A 25323-nucleotide genomic window follows, 5' to 3' on the forward strand; every position below is an offset into this window, starting at 1 on the left:
GACTTGCCCGTAAAAACCCCAAAATTTTATTGGCAGTCGCCACGTTCGCCGCTGATGCAAACTTCGTGAGTTAGGCCTTAGGCGTGAGAACTGTACAATAGCGACTAGCGAGAGCCGAGAGCCGAGAGGTCAGCCAGTAGCAAATCCGAACTCGGGTTCGGTTCTTGCTAGAAAATGAAACCGAGAGGCACAACTTGCGAAAGTATAACCTCTTATCGCTGTATCACGGCTTATGGATTCGCCCCTCTTTACGGCAGCTAGCGACTTCGACATGGGACGGAAGATGGAATGGGCGGGGCGATCGAGCCACCTAGGAGGGATTCCTCGGAAGCTCGTCTTCATTGCAGTGGGGGCATTCGCCAAGGTGGTTGACACCCTCCTCAACTCTACCTCCGTTCACAACGCCGAAACCCTTATTCGTCTAGTCCACTCCCGACCTCCTGGTGTTCCCCTCATCACCGTCAGCAATCACATGTCAACGTCAGGCGCCCTCTCTCCATCAATCTTTTATCGATTATTAATAATCAATAGTTTTGTATTCTGATAACCAAGGTGTTTAGCTTTTTGGACTGCATCTGTTGTGTTGTTTATAATTAGCTAGAAATAACTAATGGATATTGTCTTTCTATCTAGTTGTGTATTTAGACATGGACACTGGTTCAAACGCAATGATTTCATTTTTCCATAGCTTCACAAGTCGGGTTTATTTACTTGGCTCTTCAAAGTCAGTGGTGGAGTTAAATTCGTAGTCACGGGATCGATTTTGGGAGTCACGCTATTATCTTTAGAATTTTATGGGACATGACTACATTACTTTACATTGTCTTCCTATAAGAAATCCTGGACTCCAATTGTGACTAATTAGAAATAGTAGCATGAATAATATAATGCTCTGCTTACCTATCAAAAAAACTATAATGTTCTGCTTAGTGAAAATAAATCTAGAATGTACTAACATTAAAACAAAATAGGCGTGCGCCTAGAAAAGAATATGAAAAACTTACTAATTTTATTATATCAGCACACTAAGAAGCTTCAAGTGATCTGTACGGGAGTGAAATTAGTTATTGGGGTCAATTGCTTGAGTCAGAGGAGTTGGTCATGACTCGTGGTGGTCTTCCACATTTGGAATCATCACTATGATTTGGCTTCTGCTTCTTGGGAGCAGAGCCGACTCAAGGGAGTCAATGAATCAATTGGGGAGTTAGCAAGTTATGCATTTTGCTACATTTTATTAAGAGTACTTAGAAAAACTAAGATAAACGGGTCTTTTGGATCCAAATCCAGCTCTATTCAGTTGGAGAGTGTCACAGGTGCTATTTTACTAATGCTTTAGATATATTATTATCTCTTAATTGGTCAGCGAAGGTTCAGTTGACATTTGACAATATTGTGATTGTTCTTGAAACCCCACTAGAATGTAATGTCCCTCTTGTCTGGAAAGCATGGCTTGTATTTCCTCCTGTCTAACTCCAGGTAATTCTGTTTCCTTGCAGTTTTCTTTGTTTTCCTACCTCTCAGGTTGCTGATGTTGCTAGGCTTTCTGAACCATCTGAAGGATCTTTTACAGAATACCACAGGAACTGATAGGTTGCCAATAACCTTTTCCCTAGGAGAAGGGGAGCTTTTGTTATGGGATGAAAATCCTAGGTGGTTGTCATTGTGAGCTGGATCATTTAGATGCCCCAATGGGGTCTCTTGTTAATAAGGTGATGGATGGAGTGGAACTAGATTGCTGATCTTCTGTTGGTGTGAGAACAGACAGACATCCTGCTTATCCCCATGGGTTCCTTAATGTTGCAGGTATCTGATAGTCCCCAATGTTTGGCTTCAATATCTAACTGGTTAGGTTCTTCTAGTCCCTGTTTGATCCCACTCCCTGCCCACCCCATTAGTGAGATGACTGCTAGAAATGAGTATCCTGGTGCCCTTGCGCAACCAATTCCTATTCCTAACCTTTTTCCTGCATTACACTATGGACCATGTCTTGACCCTATTCTTGAATGTGCCATTGGGTTGTGGTTGGAAAAGGAGAATAAGACATTCTCCAGATATGGGTTCTTCTAGTAAAGTAAGAAAAAAAAGGAGAAATTTCTGAAGTGGAGGAGTGGATTGTGTATGACAGAGAGGAGGGTTCAATGAGGGAGAGAATGTGGGGGCTCTAGGTTGTAGTTATTCGAGGATGTTGGTGTTCTAATTTGTGGCCTATGAGATTTTTTTTTGATGAATAACAGAATTTTTTATCAAGAGAAAATATAGGTGTACATCATGAGTCTTTCTGTGCATATCTGTACAGCCTAAGAGGGCACAGCCCTTGCTAACCCTCCCCTGTACATTTTAAATTTTACAATTGAGCCCAAAATAATTGTCTCCTATGGCCTATGAGAATTGTTAATTGGAAATTTGGAATGTGGGAGGGTCAGAAGGTTGGATTGGGGAACGCTTGCAAGAGAAGAGCTATCAAGGCTTCCCTACAATGTTTGCAACCTATTGTTGAACTAGACAGATGGATCTGTTGGCCTGTCACATGGAGACAAAGGCGGGTCCATTTTACCCCAAACACAGTAAGTTTGAAACTCTTCTAGGTAAATGGCTATGGAGATTTCCTCATGAGGAAATAGACTTCGGCATAGGGTCATTGAAAGCATTTGTGGTGTAATAGACAATGGTTGGGATGCAAAATTAGCTTCTGATGCAGCTTCCAACTCGCCTGGAAAGTAATCATTGAGGTATTGTCTATTTTTCTTAATTTCATTCATTTTGGTGTTGGGTGTGGGAATAAGGTCTTATTTTGGAAAGATTGGCTTGGGACCAGCCCTTAATTGCAATTTCCTGACCTTTACTTGTTAAATCTTAAGGCTGAACCTGAAGCCAGGGCTAGAGTGTCATTACAATTCGGGATAAATTGGGACTTTGGGTTTAGAAGGGGCTTGAGAGATAATGAATGTGATTCCCTCCTCATGCTTTCAAACTTGGAGATGGTTTACTTGGATCAAAATGGTTTTGATAATGGGTAGAATTTGGCATCCAGCCCATGATGGCTTGTTTTCTTGTGCCTCCTTTTTTAATCTACTGACCCTTTGTGAGAGAAATCTGGTGGGGGTAAATTACCTTGTGAGAGAAATCTGGTGCAAATGAATACTTCATAAAGTACATGCTCTTTGTTGGGAGATGTTCCTAGGGAAGGTAAACACTTGTGATGTGCTACAGAAAAGAAGGCCAAATAGTTGCCTTTCTCCTTGTGTTTGTCCTTTGTAAGGCTTGTGGTGAAACCCTCCCTCACTTACTAATCTTTTGTTCCTTTGTATCTTATATTTGGAATTACTTTTTTTCTCTCTTTGGTTGCAAATGTGCCTCCCCACAAGATGTAGTGAGTTTTGTTAAGCTCCAATTTCCCAAGGCAACAAAAGAAAAGGGAAAAGTGTATGTGGAAGGCAGTAAGAGTAACTTTGGTTTGGTCTATATGGGAAGAAAGAAATCAAAGGATATTCAATAAAAAAAGTAAGTCAAAGGAGGAAGTGATTGAAGCCATAAAAATTAGATCTGCACACTGGGTTAAAACTTTGGAACTATTCAGGGATGTTTCTACAGATGACATATTAAGGAGTTGGAGAGAAGTGGCGCAATCAGAAACATATAAAGAAAGTGCAATAATGGAATGGAAACCACCAGGAGTAAATAAGTTAAAACTAAACTTTGATGGCAGCTCATTTGGTAATCCAAGAAGAGCATGAATAGGGGGGTTTTTTGGAATCATCAAGGAGTAGTAGTGGCATTGTTCTCAGGACCAATTGGATTTTGGCTCGATTCAACTTGAAACTTTGGCTTTTCTGCAGGGCTTGAAACTTGCCAAGAAGTTAGGAGCAAGAGAACTGGAAATTGAAGGGGATTCACTACTGGTCATAACTTGGGAAAAGCAAAGTGAATTGGTGCCTTGGAAATTCAGATTTATTTTTAGACAAATTGACCTACTTGCAAGGAAATTTAATTCTAGTTTTGGTTGGGTGAAAAGGGAAGCAAACGGGTTGGCCAATGTGCTAGCAAAGTAGGGGGTTGATATACCCATTTTATTTTGGGCAATGATGTAATCTATTGTAACTTGGGTCACATATATGATGGGTTGCCCTTGTACTATAACTAATAAATAGTATTAATAATTTAATAAATAAATTTTCTTTGCTGATAAAAACAATGTCATGTAGAAGTGTCCTCAAGAGGAAACAAATTAAGGAAAGGGTAAAGTAACCAATATCGAGAGGAAACAATGGGTGACGAAGGATTCAGGGTGGTTGGGGTCTGGAGACAAGTAGTAGAGGTTGAAGCAAAAAAATTCCTTTTTGAAGAATGGAGGAATGTTGGCCACTGGTTGTTGAAGGAAGGGAGGGAAAGAGAGATATAGTGATCCTAGAAGAAGATGTAGTTCTTTGGTTGAAGGGTTTTTTTGAGAGAGTAGTATTCTCTCTCAAACAGGTTGGATGGAAGAGCCAATTGACGGTAGCTAGGAAGAACGAATGCTGGTTGGGGGGTGTTTGCAGACAAACTACAAGACTTCTTGCTTCTTATTGAGAAAAGGAAAGATGAAAGGAAGATAAAGGATATAGAAGAGGCATATGAAAATATTGGTTTGGAATCTAAATTGGATACAAATAAAGAAGAAGTTATCTTAATTGCTGTTAAAATGAGACAACCCGAGATAACTATTATTAACTAGGATCACTAGAACTCTGGGAGGGTTCCTAGAAAGCTTTGACACAAATGATCTATATGCGGTGAACATTAGAGTATTTGGTGTAAAACTAGAGGATGTTTCAAAATCATTGGCTATCCTCGTTGAGGGACTGTGGGGGAAGATTTGGTTGCTAACAGAAGTTGAAGCTTCCCTTTGGAATGTTTGTCGCAAGGAGGAAGACGATGCTAAGCTGGCTAATGCAGGCTTACATGGAGGAAGTAGGGAGGATGTTGGTTGGACCTTCAATCTCTGAATTGGTTGAGAGGGGGGCTTTGTTTGATGTGATCAAGGGTGGGACCCACCTCCATCTGAACAAGGGAAGCAAAAAACTCTAACTGACCCAATTTGGCTTAACTTGGGTTGGTTGGGGTTGAACCAAACCACTTCATGTGACAACTTAAGTAGTCATGTGAGTTGGGTTTCAAATGGCTTGTTGGGAGGCAATTATGTTGGTCTATTTTCTTCTCCAAAATCACTTCAACAGTTTGAAGGTCGAAAGGGCCTGAGTAAATAGAACACCTCAAAACAAAATTTTCAGTGGATCTCTTAATTAATCCCAAAGAAGGGGATTGAGGTAGGTTGATAGAGGATCACTCAAACCCAAGATACTCCAGGGTTCGAAGGGAGGAGAATGAGGAGGAAGATGGTGGCTGGTTACACTGTGATTCATTAGAGGATGAAGTTGAAACATTCTTGGAGTTTGAAAACGAGAGCCTGGGTGAGGATACAGAGGAAAAAGAGGTGTTGGAAGATACAATTAACACAACCATTCTCTTTGCTAAGGAACTTGAAGATTTTACAACTATTCTAAGGCCTTCTGTAGAAGTTGGGGTTTGAACAAAATTGAGTGCATGTTGGATACAAGGGGAAAGATCAAACACTAGATAGAGGAATATCAAGCCTAGATCTGAACAATGGGTAGGATGTCCATAAGGGTTTAGTGGATGACCACCAGAAGTCTCACAAGGATACTACAGACACAGATGAACTACAGAAAAGCGGGAGTAAATGCGAGTGTGATCTAAATACAGGAAGTTCCTTGCAAAAGACCTTCCCGGTGATGAACTGTGAAACCCAACCTTCATAGCTGTGTAAAAATGTTGTTATTTGTCATCCGGTTAATGAGTCTCCCTTGGATCCATGCCCAGGTAAGTTTGTGGATTCGGTTTTGGGTACTGACCTTTGCTCTTTTCCTGATGTTTGTATCCCAGATTCCTTAACAGTCTTCAAGCCGCTTGCCTATGTGTTGGAAGCCAGAGGAGCTTTTGGAATGGAGGTTCAAGAGGGGAGAGAGTCTGGAATTTAATAGTGGAAGAGCTCTATGAGTTGAGAAGAGCAGAATTGGACAAGGAGAAGAAAACTAAAAGCAAGGAAAACCAACACCTGGTGTTTAGGGGTAGGGTAGAATCTGAGAGGAGGGAGGGCGGTAAAGAGAGAGAAAAAGAGAACTTTGAAACAAATGGAGGAGGAGTAGATTCACTTGCTGACTTTATAGGAAATTAGGATGTAAAATAAAGGACCACAATGAACTAAAAGTGCATTTAAAGATTAAAAAAGAGGAAGGGAAGCTTAGAAAAAGGAAGTTAAGTGAAGTTGAGAGGTTGAGCTTGGATGTGGAAGGGGACAAAGAGTTTAGTGAAAGGGAGGGAAGGGGTAGGAAAGTGGGTAGTTAGGAGGAGTAGAGGGTAGGGGGCAGGTTAACTTGGAAAAATGAAGATGGTGAGAGGCTTTGGATATGTAAGGGAGAGGGCTCTAATAAGGGATGTCCTAAGGAAAGAAGACCCGGATATCTTTTCTAATTCAGGAATCTAAGCTTACAACTTTTGACAATAGGTGGGCTAGAAGTGTGTGGAGAGCAAGTGGTCTTAGATGGGCAATGAGCCCTTCCTAGGCTACTCTAGGGATGGTAACATTGTGGAAGGATGAGGTTGTGGAGGGAATTGAAGAATTGGTTGGAAGATTTTCAGTTTCTATCAAAGTTAAACAAATGGCTAATGGGTATGAGTGGGTTTTGACTAATGCTTATGGCCCTAATGGTTATAGAGAAAGGAATGAATTGTGGGAAGAGTTGGGTGATATTAGAGTTATTTGGGAAGGACCATGGTGTTTAGGAGGGGATTTCAATGTAATTTGCTTCAGCGAAGTGTCTAATAATGTGAGGCAAAGAACTACCAATATGAGGAGATTTAATGAGTTCATAGTTTTTTTGAGCTTAAAGAATTGAATATTTTACATAATAGCTTCACTTGGTCCAATCTCTAGGCTGCACCAATTTGTTCAAAATTAGATAGATTCCTTTTCATGACATATTGGGAGGAGCATTGGGGAAATTTGGTGTTAAGGGCTTTTCCTAGAGTAACCTTATCATTGGCCGACATCTATAAATAAGCATGAGCAGTGATTTAAAAGGCGCGCCTCTAGGCACACAGGCGAGGCGCATTTCAGGGTATGTGCCTCGCCTAGGTCCTAGGCACAACCCTTTCAAAAGCACCTAGGTGTGCGCCTGATGCGCCTTGCGCTCAGCTTAGGCATGCACCTTTTGAAAATTTGGTGCTTTTTTGCTTTTTTTTTTGAACATAACGGCTGGGCTGGGGGCTCCGCCCTCGGACCAACATGCTACGCCCCTCGAGGCAAGCCCAAACATTCACTCGCTCACTAAAGCTCTGAGAACCCCCCAATTTGGTAATGTTGTTCATTCATTCATCCTAATAAAATGTCTTCTTAAAAAGCAATTAAAACTATAAAATCATTGTTTTTTGTGTGAAAACTAAGAATTTAAGACCTAACATGGACTTGTTTGGGCTTGCCTCGAGGGGCGTGGCACAAAGGCGGCTCGTAGAATCAGGAATGTAATATTTTTTACATTACATTAGCTATGTGAAGTACTGCAATTGAGTGAAAAAAGAGATTAGAGGTTTTACATGCTTGAAAATGTTTTATATATTTGATTTTATTTTTAAATTCTCATTTGAATATGCTTTACATCTTATGTTTATGTGTTTTAATTTTAGGTAATAGGTTTTTTAAAACATTATTTTAAAATTTAACTTTATGTTTTTTAATAATATTATGTTTAATATTTTTTGAATTTTCTGACTTTTTTTTTTATTTTTTAGCATTTTTTTTTGTATTTTTGTGCCTTGCTTCAAAAAGGCGCGCGCCTCACCTTGCGCATCAGGCGCAAATTGACCCCTGTGCCTTGTGCTTTTAAAACACGGAATGTGAGATTGGAAACAGAGGATCATTACCTTTTAGATTTAAGAATGTGGTTACATCATCTAGGGTTTAGGGAGAAAGTAAAGGAGTGGTGGAATGAGTGTAACCTAAGGGCTAATTGGGAGGGAATGAAATTCCATTGGAAGTTAAAAGAGTTGAAAATTAAAATCAAGGAATGGAATATTCAGCATTTGGGGAGAATAGAAGAAAGAAAAGATGAGGTGATCAGTCAGATTAAGGTGTTGGATGCAAAGGAAGAAGAAAGATCCGAAAGGGATAAGGAGATAAGGTGAAAGTTGAGGAAGAAATTGGAGGGTATTCTTAATTGTCACACATGTTCTATGGGGTACTCACTCCTTGGTTGTATCACATTTTGTATATTATTGTCTATTTAATGAAAATTTTCTGTCACCTATAAAAAAAAAGAAATTAGTTGGAGGCAAAAGTCTAGACACAATAAGGAAGGAGACAATAATACAAAATCCTTTCATGCTTTAGCAAAGGGTAGGAGAAAGAAAAATCTCATTTCTAAGCTTGTGATTGATGGTACTTTGGTAACCCAACAGGATGAGATTGTAGGGGCTTTTGTGGATCACTTCAAATATATTTTTAGGTGACTCCCGAATGATAGATTACGACTTGATGGCTTGGATTGGCTTAAGCTCCCTGAAGATCTGAAGGTTTGGCTAGAAAGGAATTTTGATTTGGAAGGGATAGGGGAAGCAGTTTTCTTTATGGATAGATCTAAATCTCATGGTTCGAATGGTTTCACAATGGCTTTTTACCAGGACTATTGGGAGATACTTAAGGATGATATCTAAAAGGTGTTCATTGAATTTTTTGAAAGAGGGGTGATTAATTTGGGTTTGAACTCTACTTTCATTGCTTTAATCCCAAAAAGGGTTGGAGCTTGTCACCTTAGAGAATTTAGACCTATCAGTTTTGTAAATAGCCTTTATAAAACCATGAGATAAAAATTCCCTGGTCTCCTCAACCATCCTTTTGGCCAACCACCAAGTGTTGTACAATTTTAACTTCCATAGAGCCTTAAGAGATTCTGAAAATTCAGACATTTCCCGTCTCCTCTCCACAATCTCAGAAGTCTTCCTTTCTCCCTCATCTCAAGACAAGCTAATTTGGTCCCTCACCCCTTCAGGCCAGTTATCGTCTAGCTCCTACTTTCAAAAGTTAATAGAGGAACCAAAATCTGGTTTTTGGGGGGGTCCTTTTGTACTGTTATCTCATCTTTAATAAAATTACTTTTTTTTCCCCAAAAGAAAAAAGTTGATAGAGGATGCACTTCCCAGCCTTCCCAGACAAAAGGATTTGGTTCTCCTTTGTTCCCCCAAAGTTGCTTTCTTTGTTTGGGAGGCAGCCTGTAGCAAGCTGAACACTTGTGACATTTTACAGAAGAAGTTTTTGGGAAGGAGATATATCTCCTCCAATGTTTGCTTCATGTGCTTTGAGAATGGAGAGTCTATTGGCCACTTATTAATTAACTGCAGCTTTGCCAGAAATCTTTGGCAATTTTTTCTAGATGCATCTCTTGGTGGAAGCTACAGTTGAACTCCTCCAAGTTCAGTCACTGATTTTGTTGACCAGTGGGACAAACCAAAGATGGATAAAGAGGAAAGCTCTTTTGGAATGCAGTAATTCATGCTGTTATGTGGGGAATCTGGGAACAAAGGAACAGAGGAATTTTTGAGGATAGCTTCTCCTCCTTGGATAGTATTCGTGAGAAGATCTTGTCCAAAATCTTTTCTTGGATGCTGGTCCACCAGCTCTTTGATCGGGTGAGCAGAGAGGAGTTACAAAGAAATTGGCTGCAGATCTTGTATACTTTCCCTTTCTCTCCAACTATACCAACTCTTCCTCCCCCAAGTTTGAGAGGAAGAGGAGAGGACTTGCTCATAAAAACGGCTATTGAAGAAGCGAGAGAGGATGGGGAGGAAGGGGAAGGAGAGGAAGGGGGTATGGTTGATGAAGAGTAAAAGTGGGCAGGGTGAGAGTGGTGGAGGTGGTGGCAGATAATTAAACTAATTATGTGGACTGTGAGAGGGTAGGAGGGAGGTAGTAATTTTTTTTTGAGAAACTACAATCCTGATTTGGTACTATTACAAGAGAGTAAGCCGGAAACTTTCAACATGTTCTTGAGGAACGAGATTTGGTGTTACGGGAATGGAGAATAGGCGGAAATGAATGCGGAGGGTCTCTTGGGAGGATTAGTGGTATGGGATTCCAGAAGTATCAGGAGATTGGGGGTAAAAAGAGGGAGATATTCCATTTCAATATGTTTTCAGATGGTGGAAGGAGGATGACAATGGGGACTAACAAATGTTTATGGTCCAAATGTAGAAGGGGCAAGGGTGGAAATGTAGGAGGAATTGGAAGAAGCTAGAGGGGAGTGGGAAGGTCTGTGGTGCCTGGGGGGAGACTTAAGTATAGTCAGAAGAGTAGGGGAGATGAAAGGGGGGGAGGGGGATGAAAGTGAAAGTGCAGGAATGAGGTTTGGGGATTTTGTTAGGAGAAATGGCCTAATTGACCTACCTATTAATGGGTGCAGATATACTTGGAAGAATGGACAATCCCCTCCCATATTAAGAAGGCTGGGCAGATTTCTGTATACTGGAGATTGGGTGGTTCACATAGGTGAAGTGATCCAAGAAGCCTTTCTGTATACTATATCAGATCATAAGCCAGTATTGCTGAGGAAGTTGGTAGTGATTTCAGGCCCAAAACTGTTTAAATTTGAGAATATGTGGATGGATAATCCAGATTCCATGGATTGGGTGAAAGAAAAAGGGAAGGTTTCCAAGTTGAGGGATCAACAGGTTTAAAACTGATCAGAAAGTTGCAGCTTCTGAAGGAGGAGTTAAAGAGATGGAATTTGTCGGTTTTTGGAAATTTGAGGGAGAGAAAAAAAGAGATGTTAGAGAAAATCGCTACTTTAGACAGGATGGAAGAGGGGGGGGATCTATCTAGAGAAGAAAGAGCAGAGAGAGAGAGAGATTGGAGATGGAGTTGAACCATCTGATTCCTAGTGAGGAGGAATTCTGGAGACAAAAGTCCAGATTGACTTGGTTAAAAGCAGGCGACAAAAATACAGCATTTTTTCATGCATATGCTAGTGCAAAGAGGAGAAGAAATTTAATCTCAAAAATTCAGGTAGAGGAGGAGGTTGTGGAGGAGTGGTCCGGAATTCAGGAGAAGGTAGTGGATTTCTATAAGAAGCTGTACACTTCAAGAGTATGGAACTGGATGTGGTTAGGGGAGCTGGTTCCTAGGAAGCTGAGTGAAACTTCAGCTTCCTGGATTGAAAGTAATTTCAGTCTGGAGGAAATCAGTGAAGCCTTAAAAGACATAAATGGGGACAAAGCCCCGGGGCCAGATGGCTTCAACTTTACTTTCATAAAGTCTTGCTGGAGCACTTTGGAAAGACTGAAAGAGACTTTAAACTGATGTTGCGGGAATTTCATAAAGAGGGAATTTTGGAGAAATCAGCAAATGATACTTTGATATCTTTAATTCCAAAAAAGGAAGAAGCAGTGGATTTGAAGGATTTTAGACCAATAAGTCTAATTAGCAGCCCATATAAGCTGTTGGCTAAAGTTTATCAAAAAGATTGAGAAAAGTCCTACATGAGGTGGTAGGGGAGTCACAAATGGCATTCGTGAAAGGAAGACAGGTCCTAGATGGAGTTTTAGTGGCAAGTGAATGCATTGATACGGGATTAAGAAGCAAGAGACCAGGTTTAGTTTGTAAGATTGACATTGAGAAAGCGTGTGATCATGTCGGATGGGGTTTTTTGGAGGAAGTTCAAAGGTTAATGGGGTTTGGAGAAAGATGGAGATCTTGGATGTTTGCATGCATGTCCATGGTCTCATTCTCAATCCTTCTAAATGGCAGTCTCGGAGTTTTTTCAAGCCTCAAGAGGATTGAGGCAGGGAGATCCAATATCCCCTATGCCTTTTGTTTTAGTTATGGAGATTCTGAATCTACTGTTATGGAGTAGTGGGCAGAAGGGTTTAATCGAGGGTTTTAAGGCAGGAAGGGATGGCCCTTCCATATCTCTGCAGATGACACTTTGATTTTCCTGGATGCTTCAGTGGAACAAGTGTTAAATTTAAAGGCAAATTTGGCAAACTTTGAGCTGTTATCAGGTCTGAAGGTTAATCTCACAAAAAGTGTGGTGATTGGAGTGGGAGCAGTTGAGGAGGAAATTCTGCTTGACTGTGCTAATGCTTTTGAGTGCAGAATTGGAAAGCTTCCATTCACATATTTGGGCATGCCAATAGGTGGGGCTTCAAATTCTAGTGCCTTGTGAAGACCAATAGTGGAGAGAGTAGAAAAGAGGTTGGATGGGTGGAAGTCAAAGTATGTCTCATTGGGAAGGAGGATAACATTAATTAAAAGTGTCCCCTCTAGTCTTTCAACTTATTACTTGTCCTTGCTGAAAATTCCATCTCAGGTGGCCGATAGAATAGAGAAAATACAAAGGGATTTCCTTTGGGAGGGATTGGGAAGGGGGGGGGGGAGGAAAAATTCCATTTGGTGAGGTGGGATAAGGTATGCAGACCAAACAAAGAAGGATAGGGATTAGAAGGCTGAGAGTTTTCAGCAGGGCCTTGTTGGGGAAATGGTTATGGAGGTTTGGGTTAGGGAGAGAGGAGTCGTCCTTGTGGAAGAGGGTGGTGTTGGGGAAATATGGGGTGGTAAGGTTGGGTTGGGAACCTAGAGAGGGTGAGTGTTTGGAAGGGGATTATGAGTTTTAATGGGGAATTCAGAAGCCTGATAAGCTTCTCAGTAGGAGATGGTTCAAGAATCAGGTTTTGGGAGGATGATTGGAGTGGGGTAGGCAAGCGGATGGAGTTGTGCCCAAGATTGTATAAGCTGGCCGAGGCTGAAACTACTATTACTAGCTGCTATGAAAGAAGAGATCAGTTGATATGGAGTTCAAAATTCAGGTGGCCTTTGCTGGATAGAGAGGTGGAGTGCATAAATTTGTTAGGAAAATTAAATGAGGTGAAGGTTTCTCCTCAGAGTAGGGATGGGCTCTGGACCTCTGGTGGAAGGAGTGCTCAAATGGAAAATTTCCAGTGAAGTCATGTCTAGCACTTTGCAGAAACAGTTTGAATCCTCCAGTCAGAGGGAGTATGGGGAAATCTGGTTCCCCCAAGGGTAGAAGCATTTACTTGGCTTCTGGCGATGGACAGTATTCTAACAGTGGATCATCTAAAATCAAGAGGCTTCAGCATAGATAACAGGTGCTGTCTTTGCGAGGAACAAGAAGAGAATGTCAGACATCTGTTTATCAAATGCAAGAATGCCGATTTCCTATGAAGACTGTTCACCAAAATGTTTGGGGTACCTGACTTTCTGCCAAATTCTGCTTCAGAAATCTTTTCTGCTTGGCCGAAGTTAAGAGGTTCCAAGAAGTCTAAGGTGTTTTTGAGCTGCATACCCTTTGCAATATGTTGGAACTTGTGGAAGGAGAGGAATAGAAGAATTTTTTAAGGCAAATTCTATAACATGGATAGGATTGTGGCTACTGCAAGCAAGTCGATTGCTGATTGAGTTATGGTTCATCCTGAGTTCAGATATATTGATAGAAGGGATCTGGGGAGGGAAATTTATGGCCAGTGCTGGAAATTCAGATTTGTAATCTGGAAAATGTGTATTGAGTTTGGATCCTACATTCTTGGTTGTAATGGGTGATGACTCATCACCTTCTTGTATTTTCTTTTATTTTAATGAAATTTTCGTTTTTTACCTATAAAAAAAGTAGGGACTGTGATTACCTTTGCAGTTTGATGGCAGTTTTAGAAGGTCGCTGCTTCCTCCATCAGCAGCTTGGATAGGGGGTACTGCTAGAAACTCTACTAGAGACATCTTGTGGGCCTTTAGTGGCCCGGTTCAAGCTGCAGATGCCTTTGAAGCAGAAGTCTGCTCCCTTTAGAAGGCTTAAGGTTTGCTAAGAGGCTCCATTTCAGTCCATTAGCAGTAGGAAACTCAAAAATTACCATTAAGTGGGCAAAAGAATCAGATGAGGGACCGTGGAGGCTAGCTCACCTCATTGCTGAAATTCATGAGCTTTCTTCTCTGTTGGACTGCACCTTTAGATGGATTCCCCAGGAGATCAATTGAACAGCAGATGTTTTAGCTAAGCAAGGTTTGGGAAGGGATTTTTTGTATAGTGCTAACTCTTTGCCATCTTAGTTTGATACAAGCTCTTCTTTTTGTGCTTTTTTGGCCTGTTTGTACATCCCTTGTGTACATCCCTCCCCCCTTTTTTGAATATAAGTTATCTTTCTCTTCAAAAAAATTAGAGAGGTGCTTTCCACAATCATCTCCCCTAATCAAGGTGCCTTTGTAAAGAGTAGACAAATTGTAGACCAAATCTTAATTGCTAATGAGAGTGGAAGATTTGAAAAGAAATGGGAAGAAAGGGTTGGGTTTGCAAACTTGATCTTGAAAAAGCGTATGGTTTGGTGGATTGGTCTCTCTTGATGGAAGTGTTAAGAGTCTTTTGGTTTTAGGCAGAGGTGGTGTAAATGGGTGAAGGGGTGTATTGACACATGCCACTACTCTATCTTGGTGAATGGTGGGGTGGTGGACCACTTTTCGGCTACTAGAGGTATAAGGCAAGGGGACCTCCTTTCTTCCTTGATTGCTGAAGTTTTGGGGAGGCTAATAGAAAGGACAAACTCTAGGAGTCTGGTAAGAGGATGAAGAGTAGGAAGGGATAGGGTTCTAGTGAAGGTTCAAAGTATCGGAAACGCAAGGTGTATCAGAAAGACAATTTTAAGAGACGTATCGGATACGTTTTTGATACGCATGGATACGGACGAAAAATCAAGATACGCATAAATATATTAGGAAATTCAAATAAATCATAAAAAATATATTATTAACAATACTTACAAGTTTTATATGATTGTAAATAAGTCATTTAAATGTAAAGAACCATAATTTAATGTTTATCTAAAATGTGACATATCAAGATATAATTGGTAACTGTTGAAAAATGATGGAATAACTAAAATGTGAATGTATACACATCAATTTTCAAATAACTAATATAATTATCTTAATATTTATTAGTATATAAATTTTAATAATTAATTTCATCATTTATTAATAAGCACCACTAAAAAAAGAGAAAATTGACTTAAAACTAAAAATGCATATAATTACAACAAACAAATTGGAGTGGTTTAGTGGTAAAATTATGGGCATTAAAATCAAATGACCAAGGTGGAAAGGACTACCGACTACCAGACAAAGAAGGACAAAGAAGGAGGAAATTAGCTGGAGGATTGAGAAGACAGTTAGAGGATTGCCTGCACAAGGAGGAAATTAGCTGGAGGCAAAAATCTCGGTGTAAATGGCTGCAAGAGGGAGATAGAAACACTAGGTATTTCCACTCTCTAGCAGATGGCAGGAGAAGGAAGAACTTTATCTCCAAATTGGTAGTAGATGGAGTTGAGTTAGTACAGCAAGAGGAGATTGCCAGGGCCTGTGTGGAGCATTTCAAGTCTATTCTAAGAAGGCCTGTGAGTAGAAAGGTGTGGGTAGAAGGTTTGGATTGGCTAGATGTAGGGGTGGAGAACAGGAGAATGATGGAAAGAAGCTTTAATATAGAAGGGATCAAGGAGGCTGTGTTTTCAATGGATAGAACAAAAGCTCCAGGGCTGGATGGGTTTACAATGGCTTTTTATCAGGATTGTTGGGATATTTTGAAAGATGATCTCTTGCGGGTGTTTGAGGAGTTTTTCAGGAGAGGAATTGTCAATCCGGGTGTGAACTCTACATTTATAGCCTTAATTCCCAAAAAGAAAGATGCATTCCACCCGAAGGATTTTAGGCCAATAAGCTTGGTGAATAGCTTGTACAAGATCATTGCAAAAGTGTTGTCTTTGAGGCTGAAGAAGGTAATGGCGGATATCATTGAACACTATCAAGGAGCTTTTGTGAGTGGAAGACAAATTACAGACTAGATTTTAACTGCTAATGAGAGTGTGGAGAACTTTAAGAGGGATAAGAAGAAGGGAGTGGTCTGTAAGCTGGACTTGGAAAAAGGCTTATGACTTGGTGGACTGGGAGTTCTTGAGGAAAGTTTTAACCAAATTCGGGTTTGGGGCTAGATGGTGTAAGTGGATCATGGGCTGTGTCTGGAATTGTCATTATTCAGTGCTAGTGAACGGGACAGTGGTAGATTTCTTTCCAGCCAGTAGGGGTATAAGACAATGAGACCCCCTTTCTCCTTTCTTGTTCATTTTAATTGTGGAGGTTTTGGGGAAATTGATTCACAGAGCAGATTCTAGGGGGCTCATTAGAGGCTGGAGGGTTGGGAGGATGGAAACCCCCCTCACACATTTACAGTTTGCTGATGACACGATTCTGTTTTGTGAAGGTGGTAATGTGAGGTTTATCAGGAATTTAAAATCGGTGATACAACAGTTTGAGCAACTGTCCAATTTGAAGGTTAACCTTGGGAAAAGCGGTGTAGTGGGGGTGAATTTGGAGGAGGGAGAGATCAGGGAGAGTGCTGAAGTGTTGGGGTGTGAAGTCACGGGGTGGCCTCTGAACTATTTAGGATTACCATTAGGTGATAATCCCAAGAGAGAGCTCTTCTGGAACCCGGTGATGGAAAGGTTTGAAAAAAGATTGGTATCCTGGAAAAAGAATTACCTCTCTCTTGGTGGGAGAATTACATTAATTAAGGCCACGCTTGCTAACTTACCCATCTTCTTCATGTCGGTGTTTAAAATCCCAGTGAAGATTGCTAACAGATTAGAGAAGTTAATGAGGGATTTCCTGTGGGAGCCGGGAGAAGAGAAGAGGGATCATAGAGTTAGCTGGGAAATAGTGTGCAGGAGTAAGTCGTGTGGTGGTTTGGGGCTTGGGAGTATTAGGAGAAGGAATATGACTCTGCTGGGGAAGTGGCTGTGAAGGTTTCCTATGGAGAAGGAGAAGCTATGGGCTAGAATAGTGGCAAGTATTCATGGGCTGGAGCACAACGGATGGGACGCTGGAATCAGAGCTAGGATCACAAGCAACTCTCCTTGGAAAGCCATTCATGACCTGCTTCCAGTTTTCATTCCTAATATCAGGTATGACTTGAATTCCGGTAACTCCATAAAATTTTGGGAACAAACCTGGGTGGGGAGCGCCCCTCTAAAGGATCAGTTTCTGTCTTTGTACGCTCTTTCTGATTTGAAAAATGAGTCGATCTCGTCTTTCACCACCTTGTCCTCTTCCACTTCTGGGATTGGGTGGAACTTGGGTCTAAGAAGGGATTTGAGGGATTCAGACTTCGACTGTATTTCGAGCCTTCTTGCACTTCTTGATAATGTTGTCTTAGACCCCACTAGGGCGGATTCTAGATTTTGGACACCTAACCCCAATGGCATTTTCTCTTGTGCTTCGTTCTTCAAAGTCTTAAGTCAGTCCACCAGTCCTACCCTGTCCCCTTTTCCTGTTGGTGAGGTTTGGTGCAGAGCTATACCTCCTAGGGTTGGTAGTTTTTGTTGGGAAGCCTATCTGGAAAGAATCAACACTGGTGATCTACTCCAAAAGAAGAGACCCAATACTTGCTTGTCACCTCAGTGGTGTGTTCTATGTAAAGCAGATGGGGAGACTGGTTTTCACCTAATGGTGTCGTGCCACTTCGCGAGGTCATTGTGGGATTGGGCTTTCTCCTTATTTGGATGCAGCAGACATGCAGGGCCTTTTCGCCCCCTCCTTCTTCAGGTGGCCGTTAAAAAGGGGAAGGACAATGTGGAGAGGACTAAGGGCTGCAGTATGTTGGACACTGTGGGAAGAAAGGAACTCCAGGATATTCTCAGAAACTCAGAGAGGGACAGCAGATTTGAGGGCTATCATACAGTTTAGGGTGGTACAGTGGCTGAAATCTCTGGAAATATTCACAAATTACACTGTGGATGACATGTTAAGGAAGTGGGGTGAAATTGCAAGTTGCACGCAGACCAAGTCAGTAATGAGTGTGGCTTGGACCCCCCCACCTAGTGGATTCTTGAAATTAAACTTTGATGGATGCAGTAGGGGAAACCTGGGACAATCAGGGATCGGGGGTGTTTTTAGAGATGAAAATGGAGTCATCTTTGCTATGTTCTCAGGCCCAATTGGAATGAGTGACTCCCTTAGAGCTGAGATATGTGCAGTTATGGAAGGAGCCCGGAAAACTAAGGAATTGAACATCAAGAAACTTATAATTGAAGGGGATTCAGAGGTGGTGATAGGGTGGCTGACCAAAGAACAAAATGATCTTTGGAAGTATAACAATGAGAAGAGGAAATTCAAATGGCTGGTGCGGGAGATGGAAATTAAGACATGTTGGATTAAGAGATCAACTAATTCCCTAGCTGACGGTTTAGCAAAACAAGGGGCAGAAAGGGATTCCTTGTTTTGGGCTAAGTTGTAATGTTAGTGTCCTTGTATCTTTGTATTTTCTTCTTTCCTTTCTTGAAGTTCTTTGTGACTCTTGGAAGATAAGTGTGTTTGTCTTTCATTTGTAAATTTTCTATTGATGAATTAATGAAAGTGTTATTGATCAAAAAAAAAAAGAAGGACAAAGAAGGATGATGGGAAGAAATGACGGTGGGTTTGTGGCTGCAGGACGATGGAGGAGAATGCTGAAGGTTGAAGCCAAGGAGTTTCTGCTTGAAGAGCTGAAAAACAAAGGAGGGGCAAGCTTGAAAATTAGGGAAGGGAAGAAGGCCACAGTGATGTTGCAAGGTATGGAAGTGATTAAATGGTTCAAGGAGTATGTGAATGAAGCATGCCTCAAAGGTAAACAAAGAAATTGGAAGGAATTGAGAACTCAAGAAGGGAAGAGGTATGTTGTAGAATGCAGAAGAAACAGTAAAGGGGGTTATTTAGCTCTTTCCGAATATTTCGGGAAAGGAAGGAGGCAACTAGTCTGATTTCCTGAAGGTAGACAGGGACTTGGATGGAAGAAAATCAATGGAATACTGGAAGAGTTTATCCAACACCTGAAAACCTTGCGTCTGGACCTACTGAAGGAGAATAGTAAAATGAACAAACTTTCAACTGAAGATGAAGACCATATCCAAGAGCTACTAGCCTTTGGACAAAACAGGCTGGTTAGCTATTCCAGGAGAGAAGGTTGGGAAGATAAATATGTGGTTCAAGTTAAAAATCAGGTTAGCAACTGGAGGAGAGTTGCAGACCTGCTCGTATTACAGCTGAAGTTAAAAGGGATGTTTATTCTAACACCTTTTGAGAACAGTAAAGCGGTGCTTGATCTGACTTAAGATAAGTTAGAGCTCTCAGCTATCAGTTTTCAATCTGAATATGGTGTGATTACAATCTCTAAGTGGAACCCTTCATCTAACTCTAAAGAGTTCTTCACTGAGGACGGGGTGGTGGTATGAGTTCTTGGTCTGCCCTTTCATTTGTGGAAACAGGAAGTGGCCGCACCCATTGCACTGTTATGTTGTGGTAATCTTGCCAGAGCCTTTTGGGGGGACCTTTGATCAGCAGCTCTTCTATTGAACGGAGTGAAACCAGAAGACATGCCCAGAAAAGTGGAGATAAATATGGAAGGTTCCTTCTACTCAGTTTGGCTGGCCTCCTCCATAGAAGCTACACTGTGGAGGGAGGCTCGCAAGGAAGGGGATGAGAAGGTAGAAGAAGAGGCCCTACGGGGAACAAGGAGATTGGTAATATCAAAGGTTGATCAGTCTTTCACCGATTTGGTTAAGCAAAAAGTTGAGACTTTAAAAGAGAAGGGGCAGATGGGTGGTCAACTACGTGGAGTGCAAGCTATCAGAAGGGAGGGCAGTAAATCTTATGCTCAGATCGTTAAAGGCAGAAAGAAGGAGGTTTTAAATTCAAGTTACGAAGGAAGATTAAAGGTTTCAGACCAGGTCGAACCAAAAAAGGGTGAACTTGAGCCGGGTGTCCCAGGCACTGAGTGTGAAGTGGTAAAGCCTCATGTGCTAATGCAAGAGCACGCGTGGGCCTCTAAAAATTGTTGGGTCTGTTAAAGAAACCAAGGGTGGGCCGTGTCCTCAACTTAAGTCGGCCCAAATCAAGTCTCACTTAAAGAGGGCACGTGACTCACTTAAGTTACACGTGTTTGGGAACGGGGAGGCTCCAATAGATGGTAAAAACCATCTATTTTTTTTCTCCTTCGAGCTCCTCCTCTCATATCCGCGCGCCAGTTGCAGGTTGGCCACTTCGTCATTGCAATGGATTCCGACCAAGAAGGTAAACCAATTATCCCTAGATAGGAGGAACCCCAGAAGCATAAAACGCAGGGATCTAGACTTTGTTGAAGACAGTGATTACTTAGATGAAGAAGATAGTGGTGCTGAAGACGCGACTGAAACAGAGAGTTTGGGAAGTCTTGATTTGAAAGGAAACTTAGACATGCTCCAAGAAGGAAGTTTTAACATAGAGATTCTTTTTCTAGAAGGAAGATCTCAAGGGGAAGATGTGGAGATGAGGAGGATTGGAAGTTCAGCTTTGGAAGCCAGGCTTATCAACCCCCCTTTCCATGAGGGAGAAACTCCAACCTCTCAGACCATAAACGAAATTAGTACAAAGTCACATGACTCTCCGATGATCTGTGAAGATAGGCTAGGAAGGAAGGAGAAGGAACAGGCTTCTCCGAAGGTAAGATTGAACAAAGGTGAAATATTAACCTTAACCACTTCACTGCAACTGCCAACTAAAGGGATGGACGGGGCACTACCAGTAATCTCTCAGCCACAAGCCTTGTTTGCTCCTATTTTTCCTACTCAGCAATCAGGTATGGGTGTCCATTCGGTTTTTTCTACTGATCTGTGTTCGGCCTGTTGCAGATACTCTAATATCCCACCCAGAAGGAGCAGATTTGGTATCTAAATGAAGTGGTGAAGGTGCTGGCGGAAATCATGAACTTAAGGAGAAGGAAGAGTCAATTCCTTGTGAGGGTGTGGGGGAGGAGGTGGAGAGAATTTGGAAGCTGATTTGTATGGAAGCTGAGGCAATTAGAATGAAGGAAGGTTACTTGGAAGAGAATCATTAGAAAAAGGGTTTGCCTAGTGAGGAAGGAGAGAGTGGTGAAATAGATGATGTTGAGAGGACAGAATTGAACCCTAAAATAGGAAGAAGTTATCAAGAGGTTGACCTAGGGGTGGGGAATGACAAAATTAAAACTTACCATAGGAAATTTGAGGAAGGAAAAGAGAAGAAAAAGGAGTATAAGAAGAATAAAAGAACTGAGGTGCAAAGGCTAATATCTAACATCGAGGCTGATCTTGAGTTCAACAGAAGGGGAGAGAGGAGGAAGAACTCTAGGTAAGGAGTCGAATTCAGGAGGGACTAATTTGCAAGTTTATCCATGAGAATTATCAGCTGGAATGTGAGAGGATTGGGAAGTGCGAGAAAAAGGAGGGTAATAAAGGATTTATTAACAAGAGAGAAGCTTGATATTGTTATGGTGCAAGAGATGAAGCTCTCTGAGCTAGACGGAAGGTGGATAAGAAGCTTTTGGAGGACTAGGGGTGTTAGTTGGTCCTCGACTCCATCTTGGGGAGCATTTGGAGGAATTGTCACCATCCGGAAGAATGAGGTTGTGGAAGCAATGGAGGAGTTGGTAGGTAGATACTCTGTTTCCATTAAATTCAAGAATGTGGAGGATGGATTTTGTTGGGTGTTTACTAACGTGTATGGCCTTAATACCTATAGAGAAAGGAATGAATTTTGGGAGGAATTGCACGCAATTCGAGGTTTATGGGATGGGCCTTGGTGTTTAGGAGGGGATTTTAATGTCATAAGATATTTAGAGGAATCTAGTAATCTTGTACAGTTAATCACAACAAGCATGAGGAAATTTAACGGATTTATAGAAGATTGTGAGCTAAAAGAAATTCCATTAGTGCAAGCTGGATTCACCTGGTCCAATTTTCAAGATAATCCTCTCTGTTCAAAGCTGGATAGGTTTCTATTCAATCTAGAATGGGAAAACACTATTGGGGAAATCTGGTTTCTAGAGCCTTGCCTAGGGTTACATCAGACCACTGCCCCATCAAGATTGGGGTGGAATCCCTAATTAGTGGACCAAAACCATTTAGATTTGAGAATATGTGGTTAACTCCTTTGGAATTTGAAAACATGGTGAAGGATTGCTGGAATGAGGAGTTAAGGGGAATAAAGTGGAAAGGAGTCAAATTCCATCAGAAGTTGAAGAGACTGAGAGTCAAGTTGAAGGAGTGGAATAAAGATCAATTTGGTAGGGTAGAGGAACAAAAGCTGAACTTATTCACACAAATTGAAGAGCTAGATGAGAGAAGCCCAAGGATTGTTGAGTGAGCAAGATAGAGAATCAAGAGGGCAATTAAAAAGGGACGTATAAGAGGTTCTACTCAGAGAAGAGATCTATTGGAGGCAAAAGTCAAGGCATAAGTGGATTAAGGAGGGAGATGGGAATACTAGATTCTTTCATGAGTTGGCAAATGGTAGGAGGAAGAATTTAGTGGATAGATTAGAGGTAGAAGGGCGTATAATTACCAACCAGGAGGAGATAGCTGGAACCTTTGTAGACCATTTTAAAGTTGTCTTTAGAAGGACATTGAATAAGAGGGTGCCTATAGAAGGATTGGAATGGCCGAGGTTAGATGGAGAAAAAGCAAGGTGGTTAGAAAGGAACATTGAAGAAGAGAAGATCAAGAGGGCAGTGTTCATGATAAGGCACCAGGTCCGGATGGTTTTACTATGGCTTTCTACCAAGATTGTTGGGACATTTTGAAAGAGGATTTATGTGACACTGTTAAGGAATTTGCGGAGACTCATATAGTAAGCCCGAGAGTCAACGCCACTTTTTTGGTCTTAGTCCCCAAGAAACCAGATGCTATCCACCCTAAGGATTATAGGCCAATTAGTTTGGTAACTAGCACTTACAAAATACTGGCTAAGGTGTTGTCTTTGAGGCTGAAAGTAGCTCTCCCATCCCTAATAAGCCAAGCCCAAGGGGCATTTGTTCAAGGAAGAAAAATAATAGATCAGATCCTAGTTGCTAGTGAATGTGTGGAGGATATGAGGAGATCCAAAAGAAGAGGCTTTGTTTGTAAGTTGGATCTAGAGAAGGCCTATGACTTAGTGGATTGGCACTTCTTGGTACAAGTAATGAGAAATTGTGGCTTTGGGAATAAATGGTGCAATTGGATTTTTGGATGTGTGAGTTCATGCCATTACTCTGTCCTGGTTAATGGAGTGGTGAAGGACTTTTTCCCAGCTTGTAGAGGTATCAGACAAGGGGACCCGCTACCACCCTTCTCTTTACTCTAATAGTAGAGGTGCTTAGTAGAATGATCACAAAGGCTAACAGGGAAGAAATGATTAAAGGGTGGAGGATAGGTAGGGATGGTATTTGGGTCACCCATCTCCAATTTGTAGATTGTATTTTGATTTTCTGTGAAGGGGACGATATTGAGAAAGTGAGAAATATCAAGGATTTGGTTAGGAATTTTGAGAGGGTGTCATCTTTGGGAAGAGTTGTGTAGCTAGAGTTAACTTGGAGGACAGTCAGGTGGAGGCTATAGCAAGAAGCTTAGGGTGTTCTATTTCGTCGTGGCCTGTGACCTACTTGGGGCTTCCGTTAGGGGCAAACCCTAGGGAAAGTAGTTTTTCGGTGTCCAATGGTGCAGAGGTTTCAAAAGAAATTGACTTCTTGGAGGAAAAACTATATTTCTTTGGGGGGAAGAATCACGTTGATAAGAGCCACATTAGCTAACCTACCAATCTATTTCCTGTTTGTGTTTAGGATACCACCTAGGGGAGCTAGGAAGCTAGAGAAGGTGATGAGAGATTTCCTCTGGGAGCTGGGAGAAGGTAAGAAGTATCACTTGATAAAATGGGAGATTGTATGCTGGAATAAAGAGGAGGGGGGATTGGGGTTAGGGAATTTGATTAAAAAGCCTGAAGCGGAGAGGGTGGGCTTCTTTCGCTTCTAATCTTCAGGCTTTTCTCTTGGAGGTCGAAGGTAGAGTAGAAGAAGCCCCTGGCTCGAAGGTTTGTTCTGTGCCCCGCCCAAAGCTTTACCCTGAAGTCTTGGTGTCCAGCTCGTCTGTTCTCCGACGAGTAGCAGTGGAAGAAGGGAGTGGGAGCTGGGAGAAGAGGGCGGTCTTAGTGGCAGAAAGGGTGATAGAAGATTGGACGAAAGTTTTAGAAGTTTTAGCAGAGAAGTTGGGATTAGAGGAAGATGTAATGTTGCTGCCTTTTGCTAAAAAGAAAGCCTTACTAGATATTGGAGATAAGAATCTGTTCTTCAGTTCTTTCCTTGTAGAAGGAAGTTTGATTAAGGTCCAGAACCGGGCTCCAGATTGCAATGAAGTTGAACCCAGAGCCGGCAGTTTTTTTATTAAACTTCTCGGTCTTCCCTTCAACCTTTGGAATGATCTTATTCTAGGGAAAATTACTAGAGCGTTGGGTGGAGTTCTGTTGGAGGCTAACTTAGGAAACTTGAGAGCGGTGGAACTTAAGGTTGTTGGGATCAAACCGGGGAACTTGTTGCGGTTCTTCGAAGTTCTCTCAGAAGGTGCTTGGTACAAGGTCTGGTTAGCTTCAGAAGTTGAAGCCTTGCTTTGGGGAAGACGACCAGAGGTTGAAGGAACTGGCGAGCTCGCAGGGGGGTGTACACGTGGCCTTCAGGGGCTGGCGGGAAAGTCTGTTGTGTGTGGGCGATTTACAGAGGAAGGGGAACAGTGGCAGGGGCGCCCCAAGTCTCGAAGCCTTCCTATTAAGGCTTATTTTTTAATTTTTTTTGAAGAGGGGTTGTTTAAAGAGGGTGGCTCGTCCTTTGCTGACGTGGCTAAGTTGGGAAAGAGCCGTTTGTGCTCTAAGTCTCTCTCCGACCGGCTTTAAGAAAGGTCGAGCCGGTCGGGCCAGTGGTTGAGCATTCTTTTGGTTTTAAAAGCCCACGTGACAACTTAAGTCATCACGTGGGGCGGGGCAGGCATGGGGCGATGATAGATGACAACTTTCATCTATCATCGTCTAAGTCTCACCCTCTCGACTGTGGAGGGGCGAAGTCAGCGAACAAGGTTGGAGAACGCCGGCCTCTGTGCTAGGTCCGACGGGCAGCCGACGGCGAGCAAAATCTCAGCATTCCTGATCGCCCGAACCCGTGCTATTCGAGAGACAGACCAGAAGAGAAAGAAGAGGCTGATCAAGGTTGGTTGAGCTGCGGTTCAGATTTTGATCATGATGAAAATTCAGATGCCTGTGGGAGTTTAGGCAGTGCGGCAGTTGAAGCTCTTTCTAAAGGTCAGAACAGGGATTCATTTAGCCTGGACTGTTTGTTCTTAGGGCATTCGGTGGGGGAAGGAAAGGTGGAGGGGGAGGAGCGG

At 41.9% G+C, this 25323-nt stretch overlaps 1 protein-coding gene across 4 annotated transcripts in view; it reads left to right on the plus strand.

Moving 5' to 3' along the window:
• Nucleotides 1–89: 89 nt before the first annotated feature.
• The window catches only part of LOC104603848 (Phospholipid/glycerol acyltransferase family protein), a 39666-nt gene continuing 14432 nt past the window's right edge, over nucleotides 90–25323 (plus strand). For all 4 annotated transcript variants that reach the window (XM_010268012.3, XM_010268013.3, XM_010268016.3 and 1 more), the window contains exon 1: nucleotides 90–480. In XM_010268012.3, the coding sequence (XP_010266314.1) occupies nucleotides 233–480 (248 nt within the window). In that variant the 5' untranslated portion in view covers nucleotides 90–232. The remainder of the gene's footprint in view (nucleotides 481–25323) is intronic.

The sequence above is a fragment of the Nelumbo nucifera genome, chromosome 5 (genome assembly GCF_055504915.1).
Source record: "Nelumbo nucifera cultivar China Antique chromosome 5, China Antique-T2T, whole genome shotgun sequence".
Taxonomy (NCBI): Eukaryota; Viridiplantae; Streptophyta; class Magnoliopsida; order Proteales; family Nelumbonaceae; genus Nelumbo; species Nelumbo nucifera.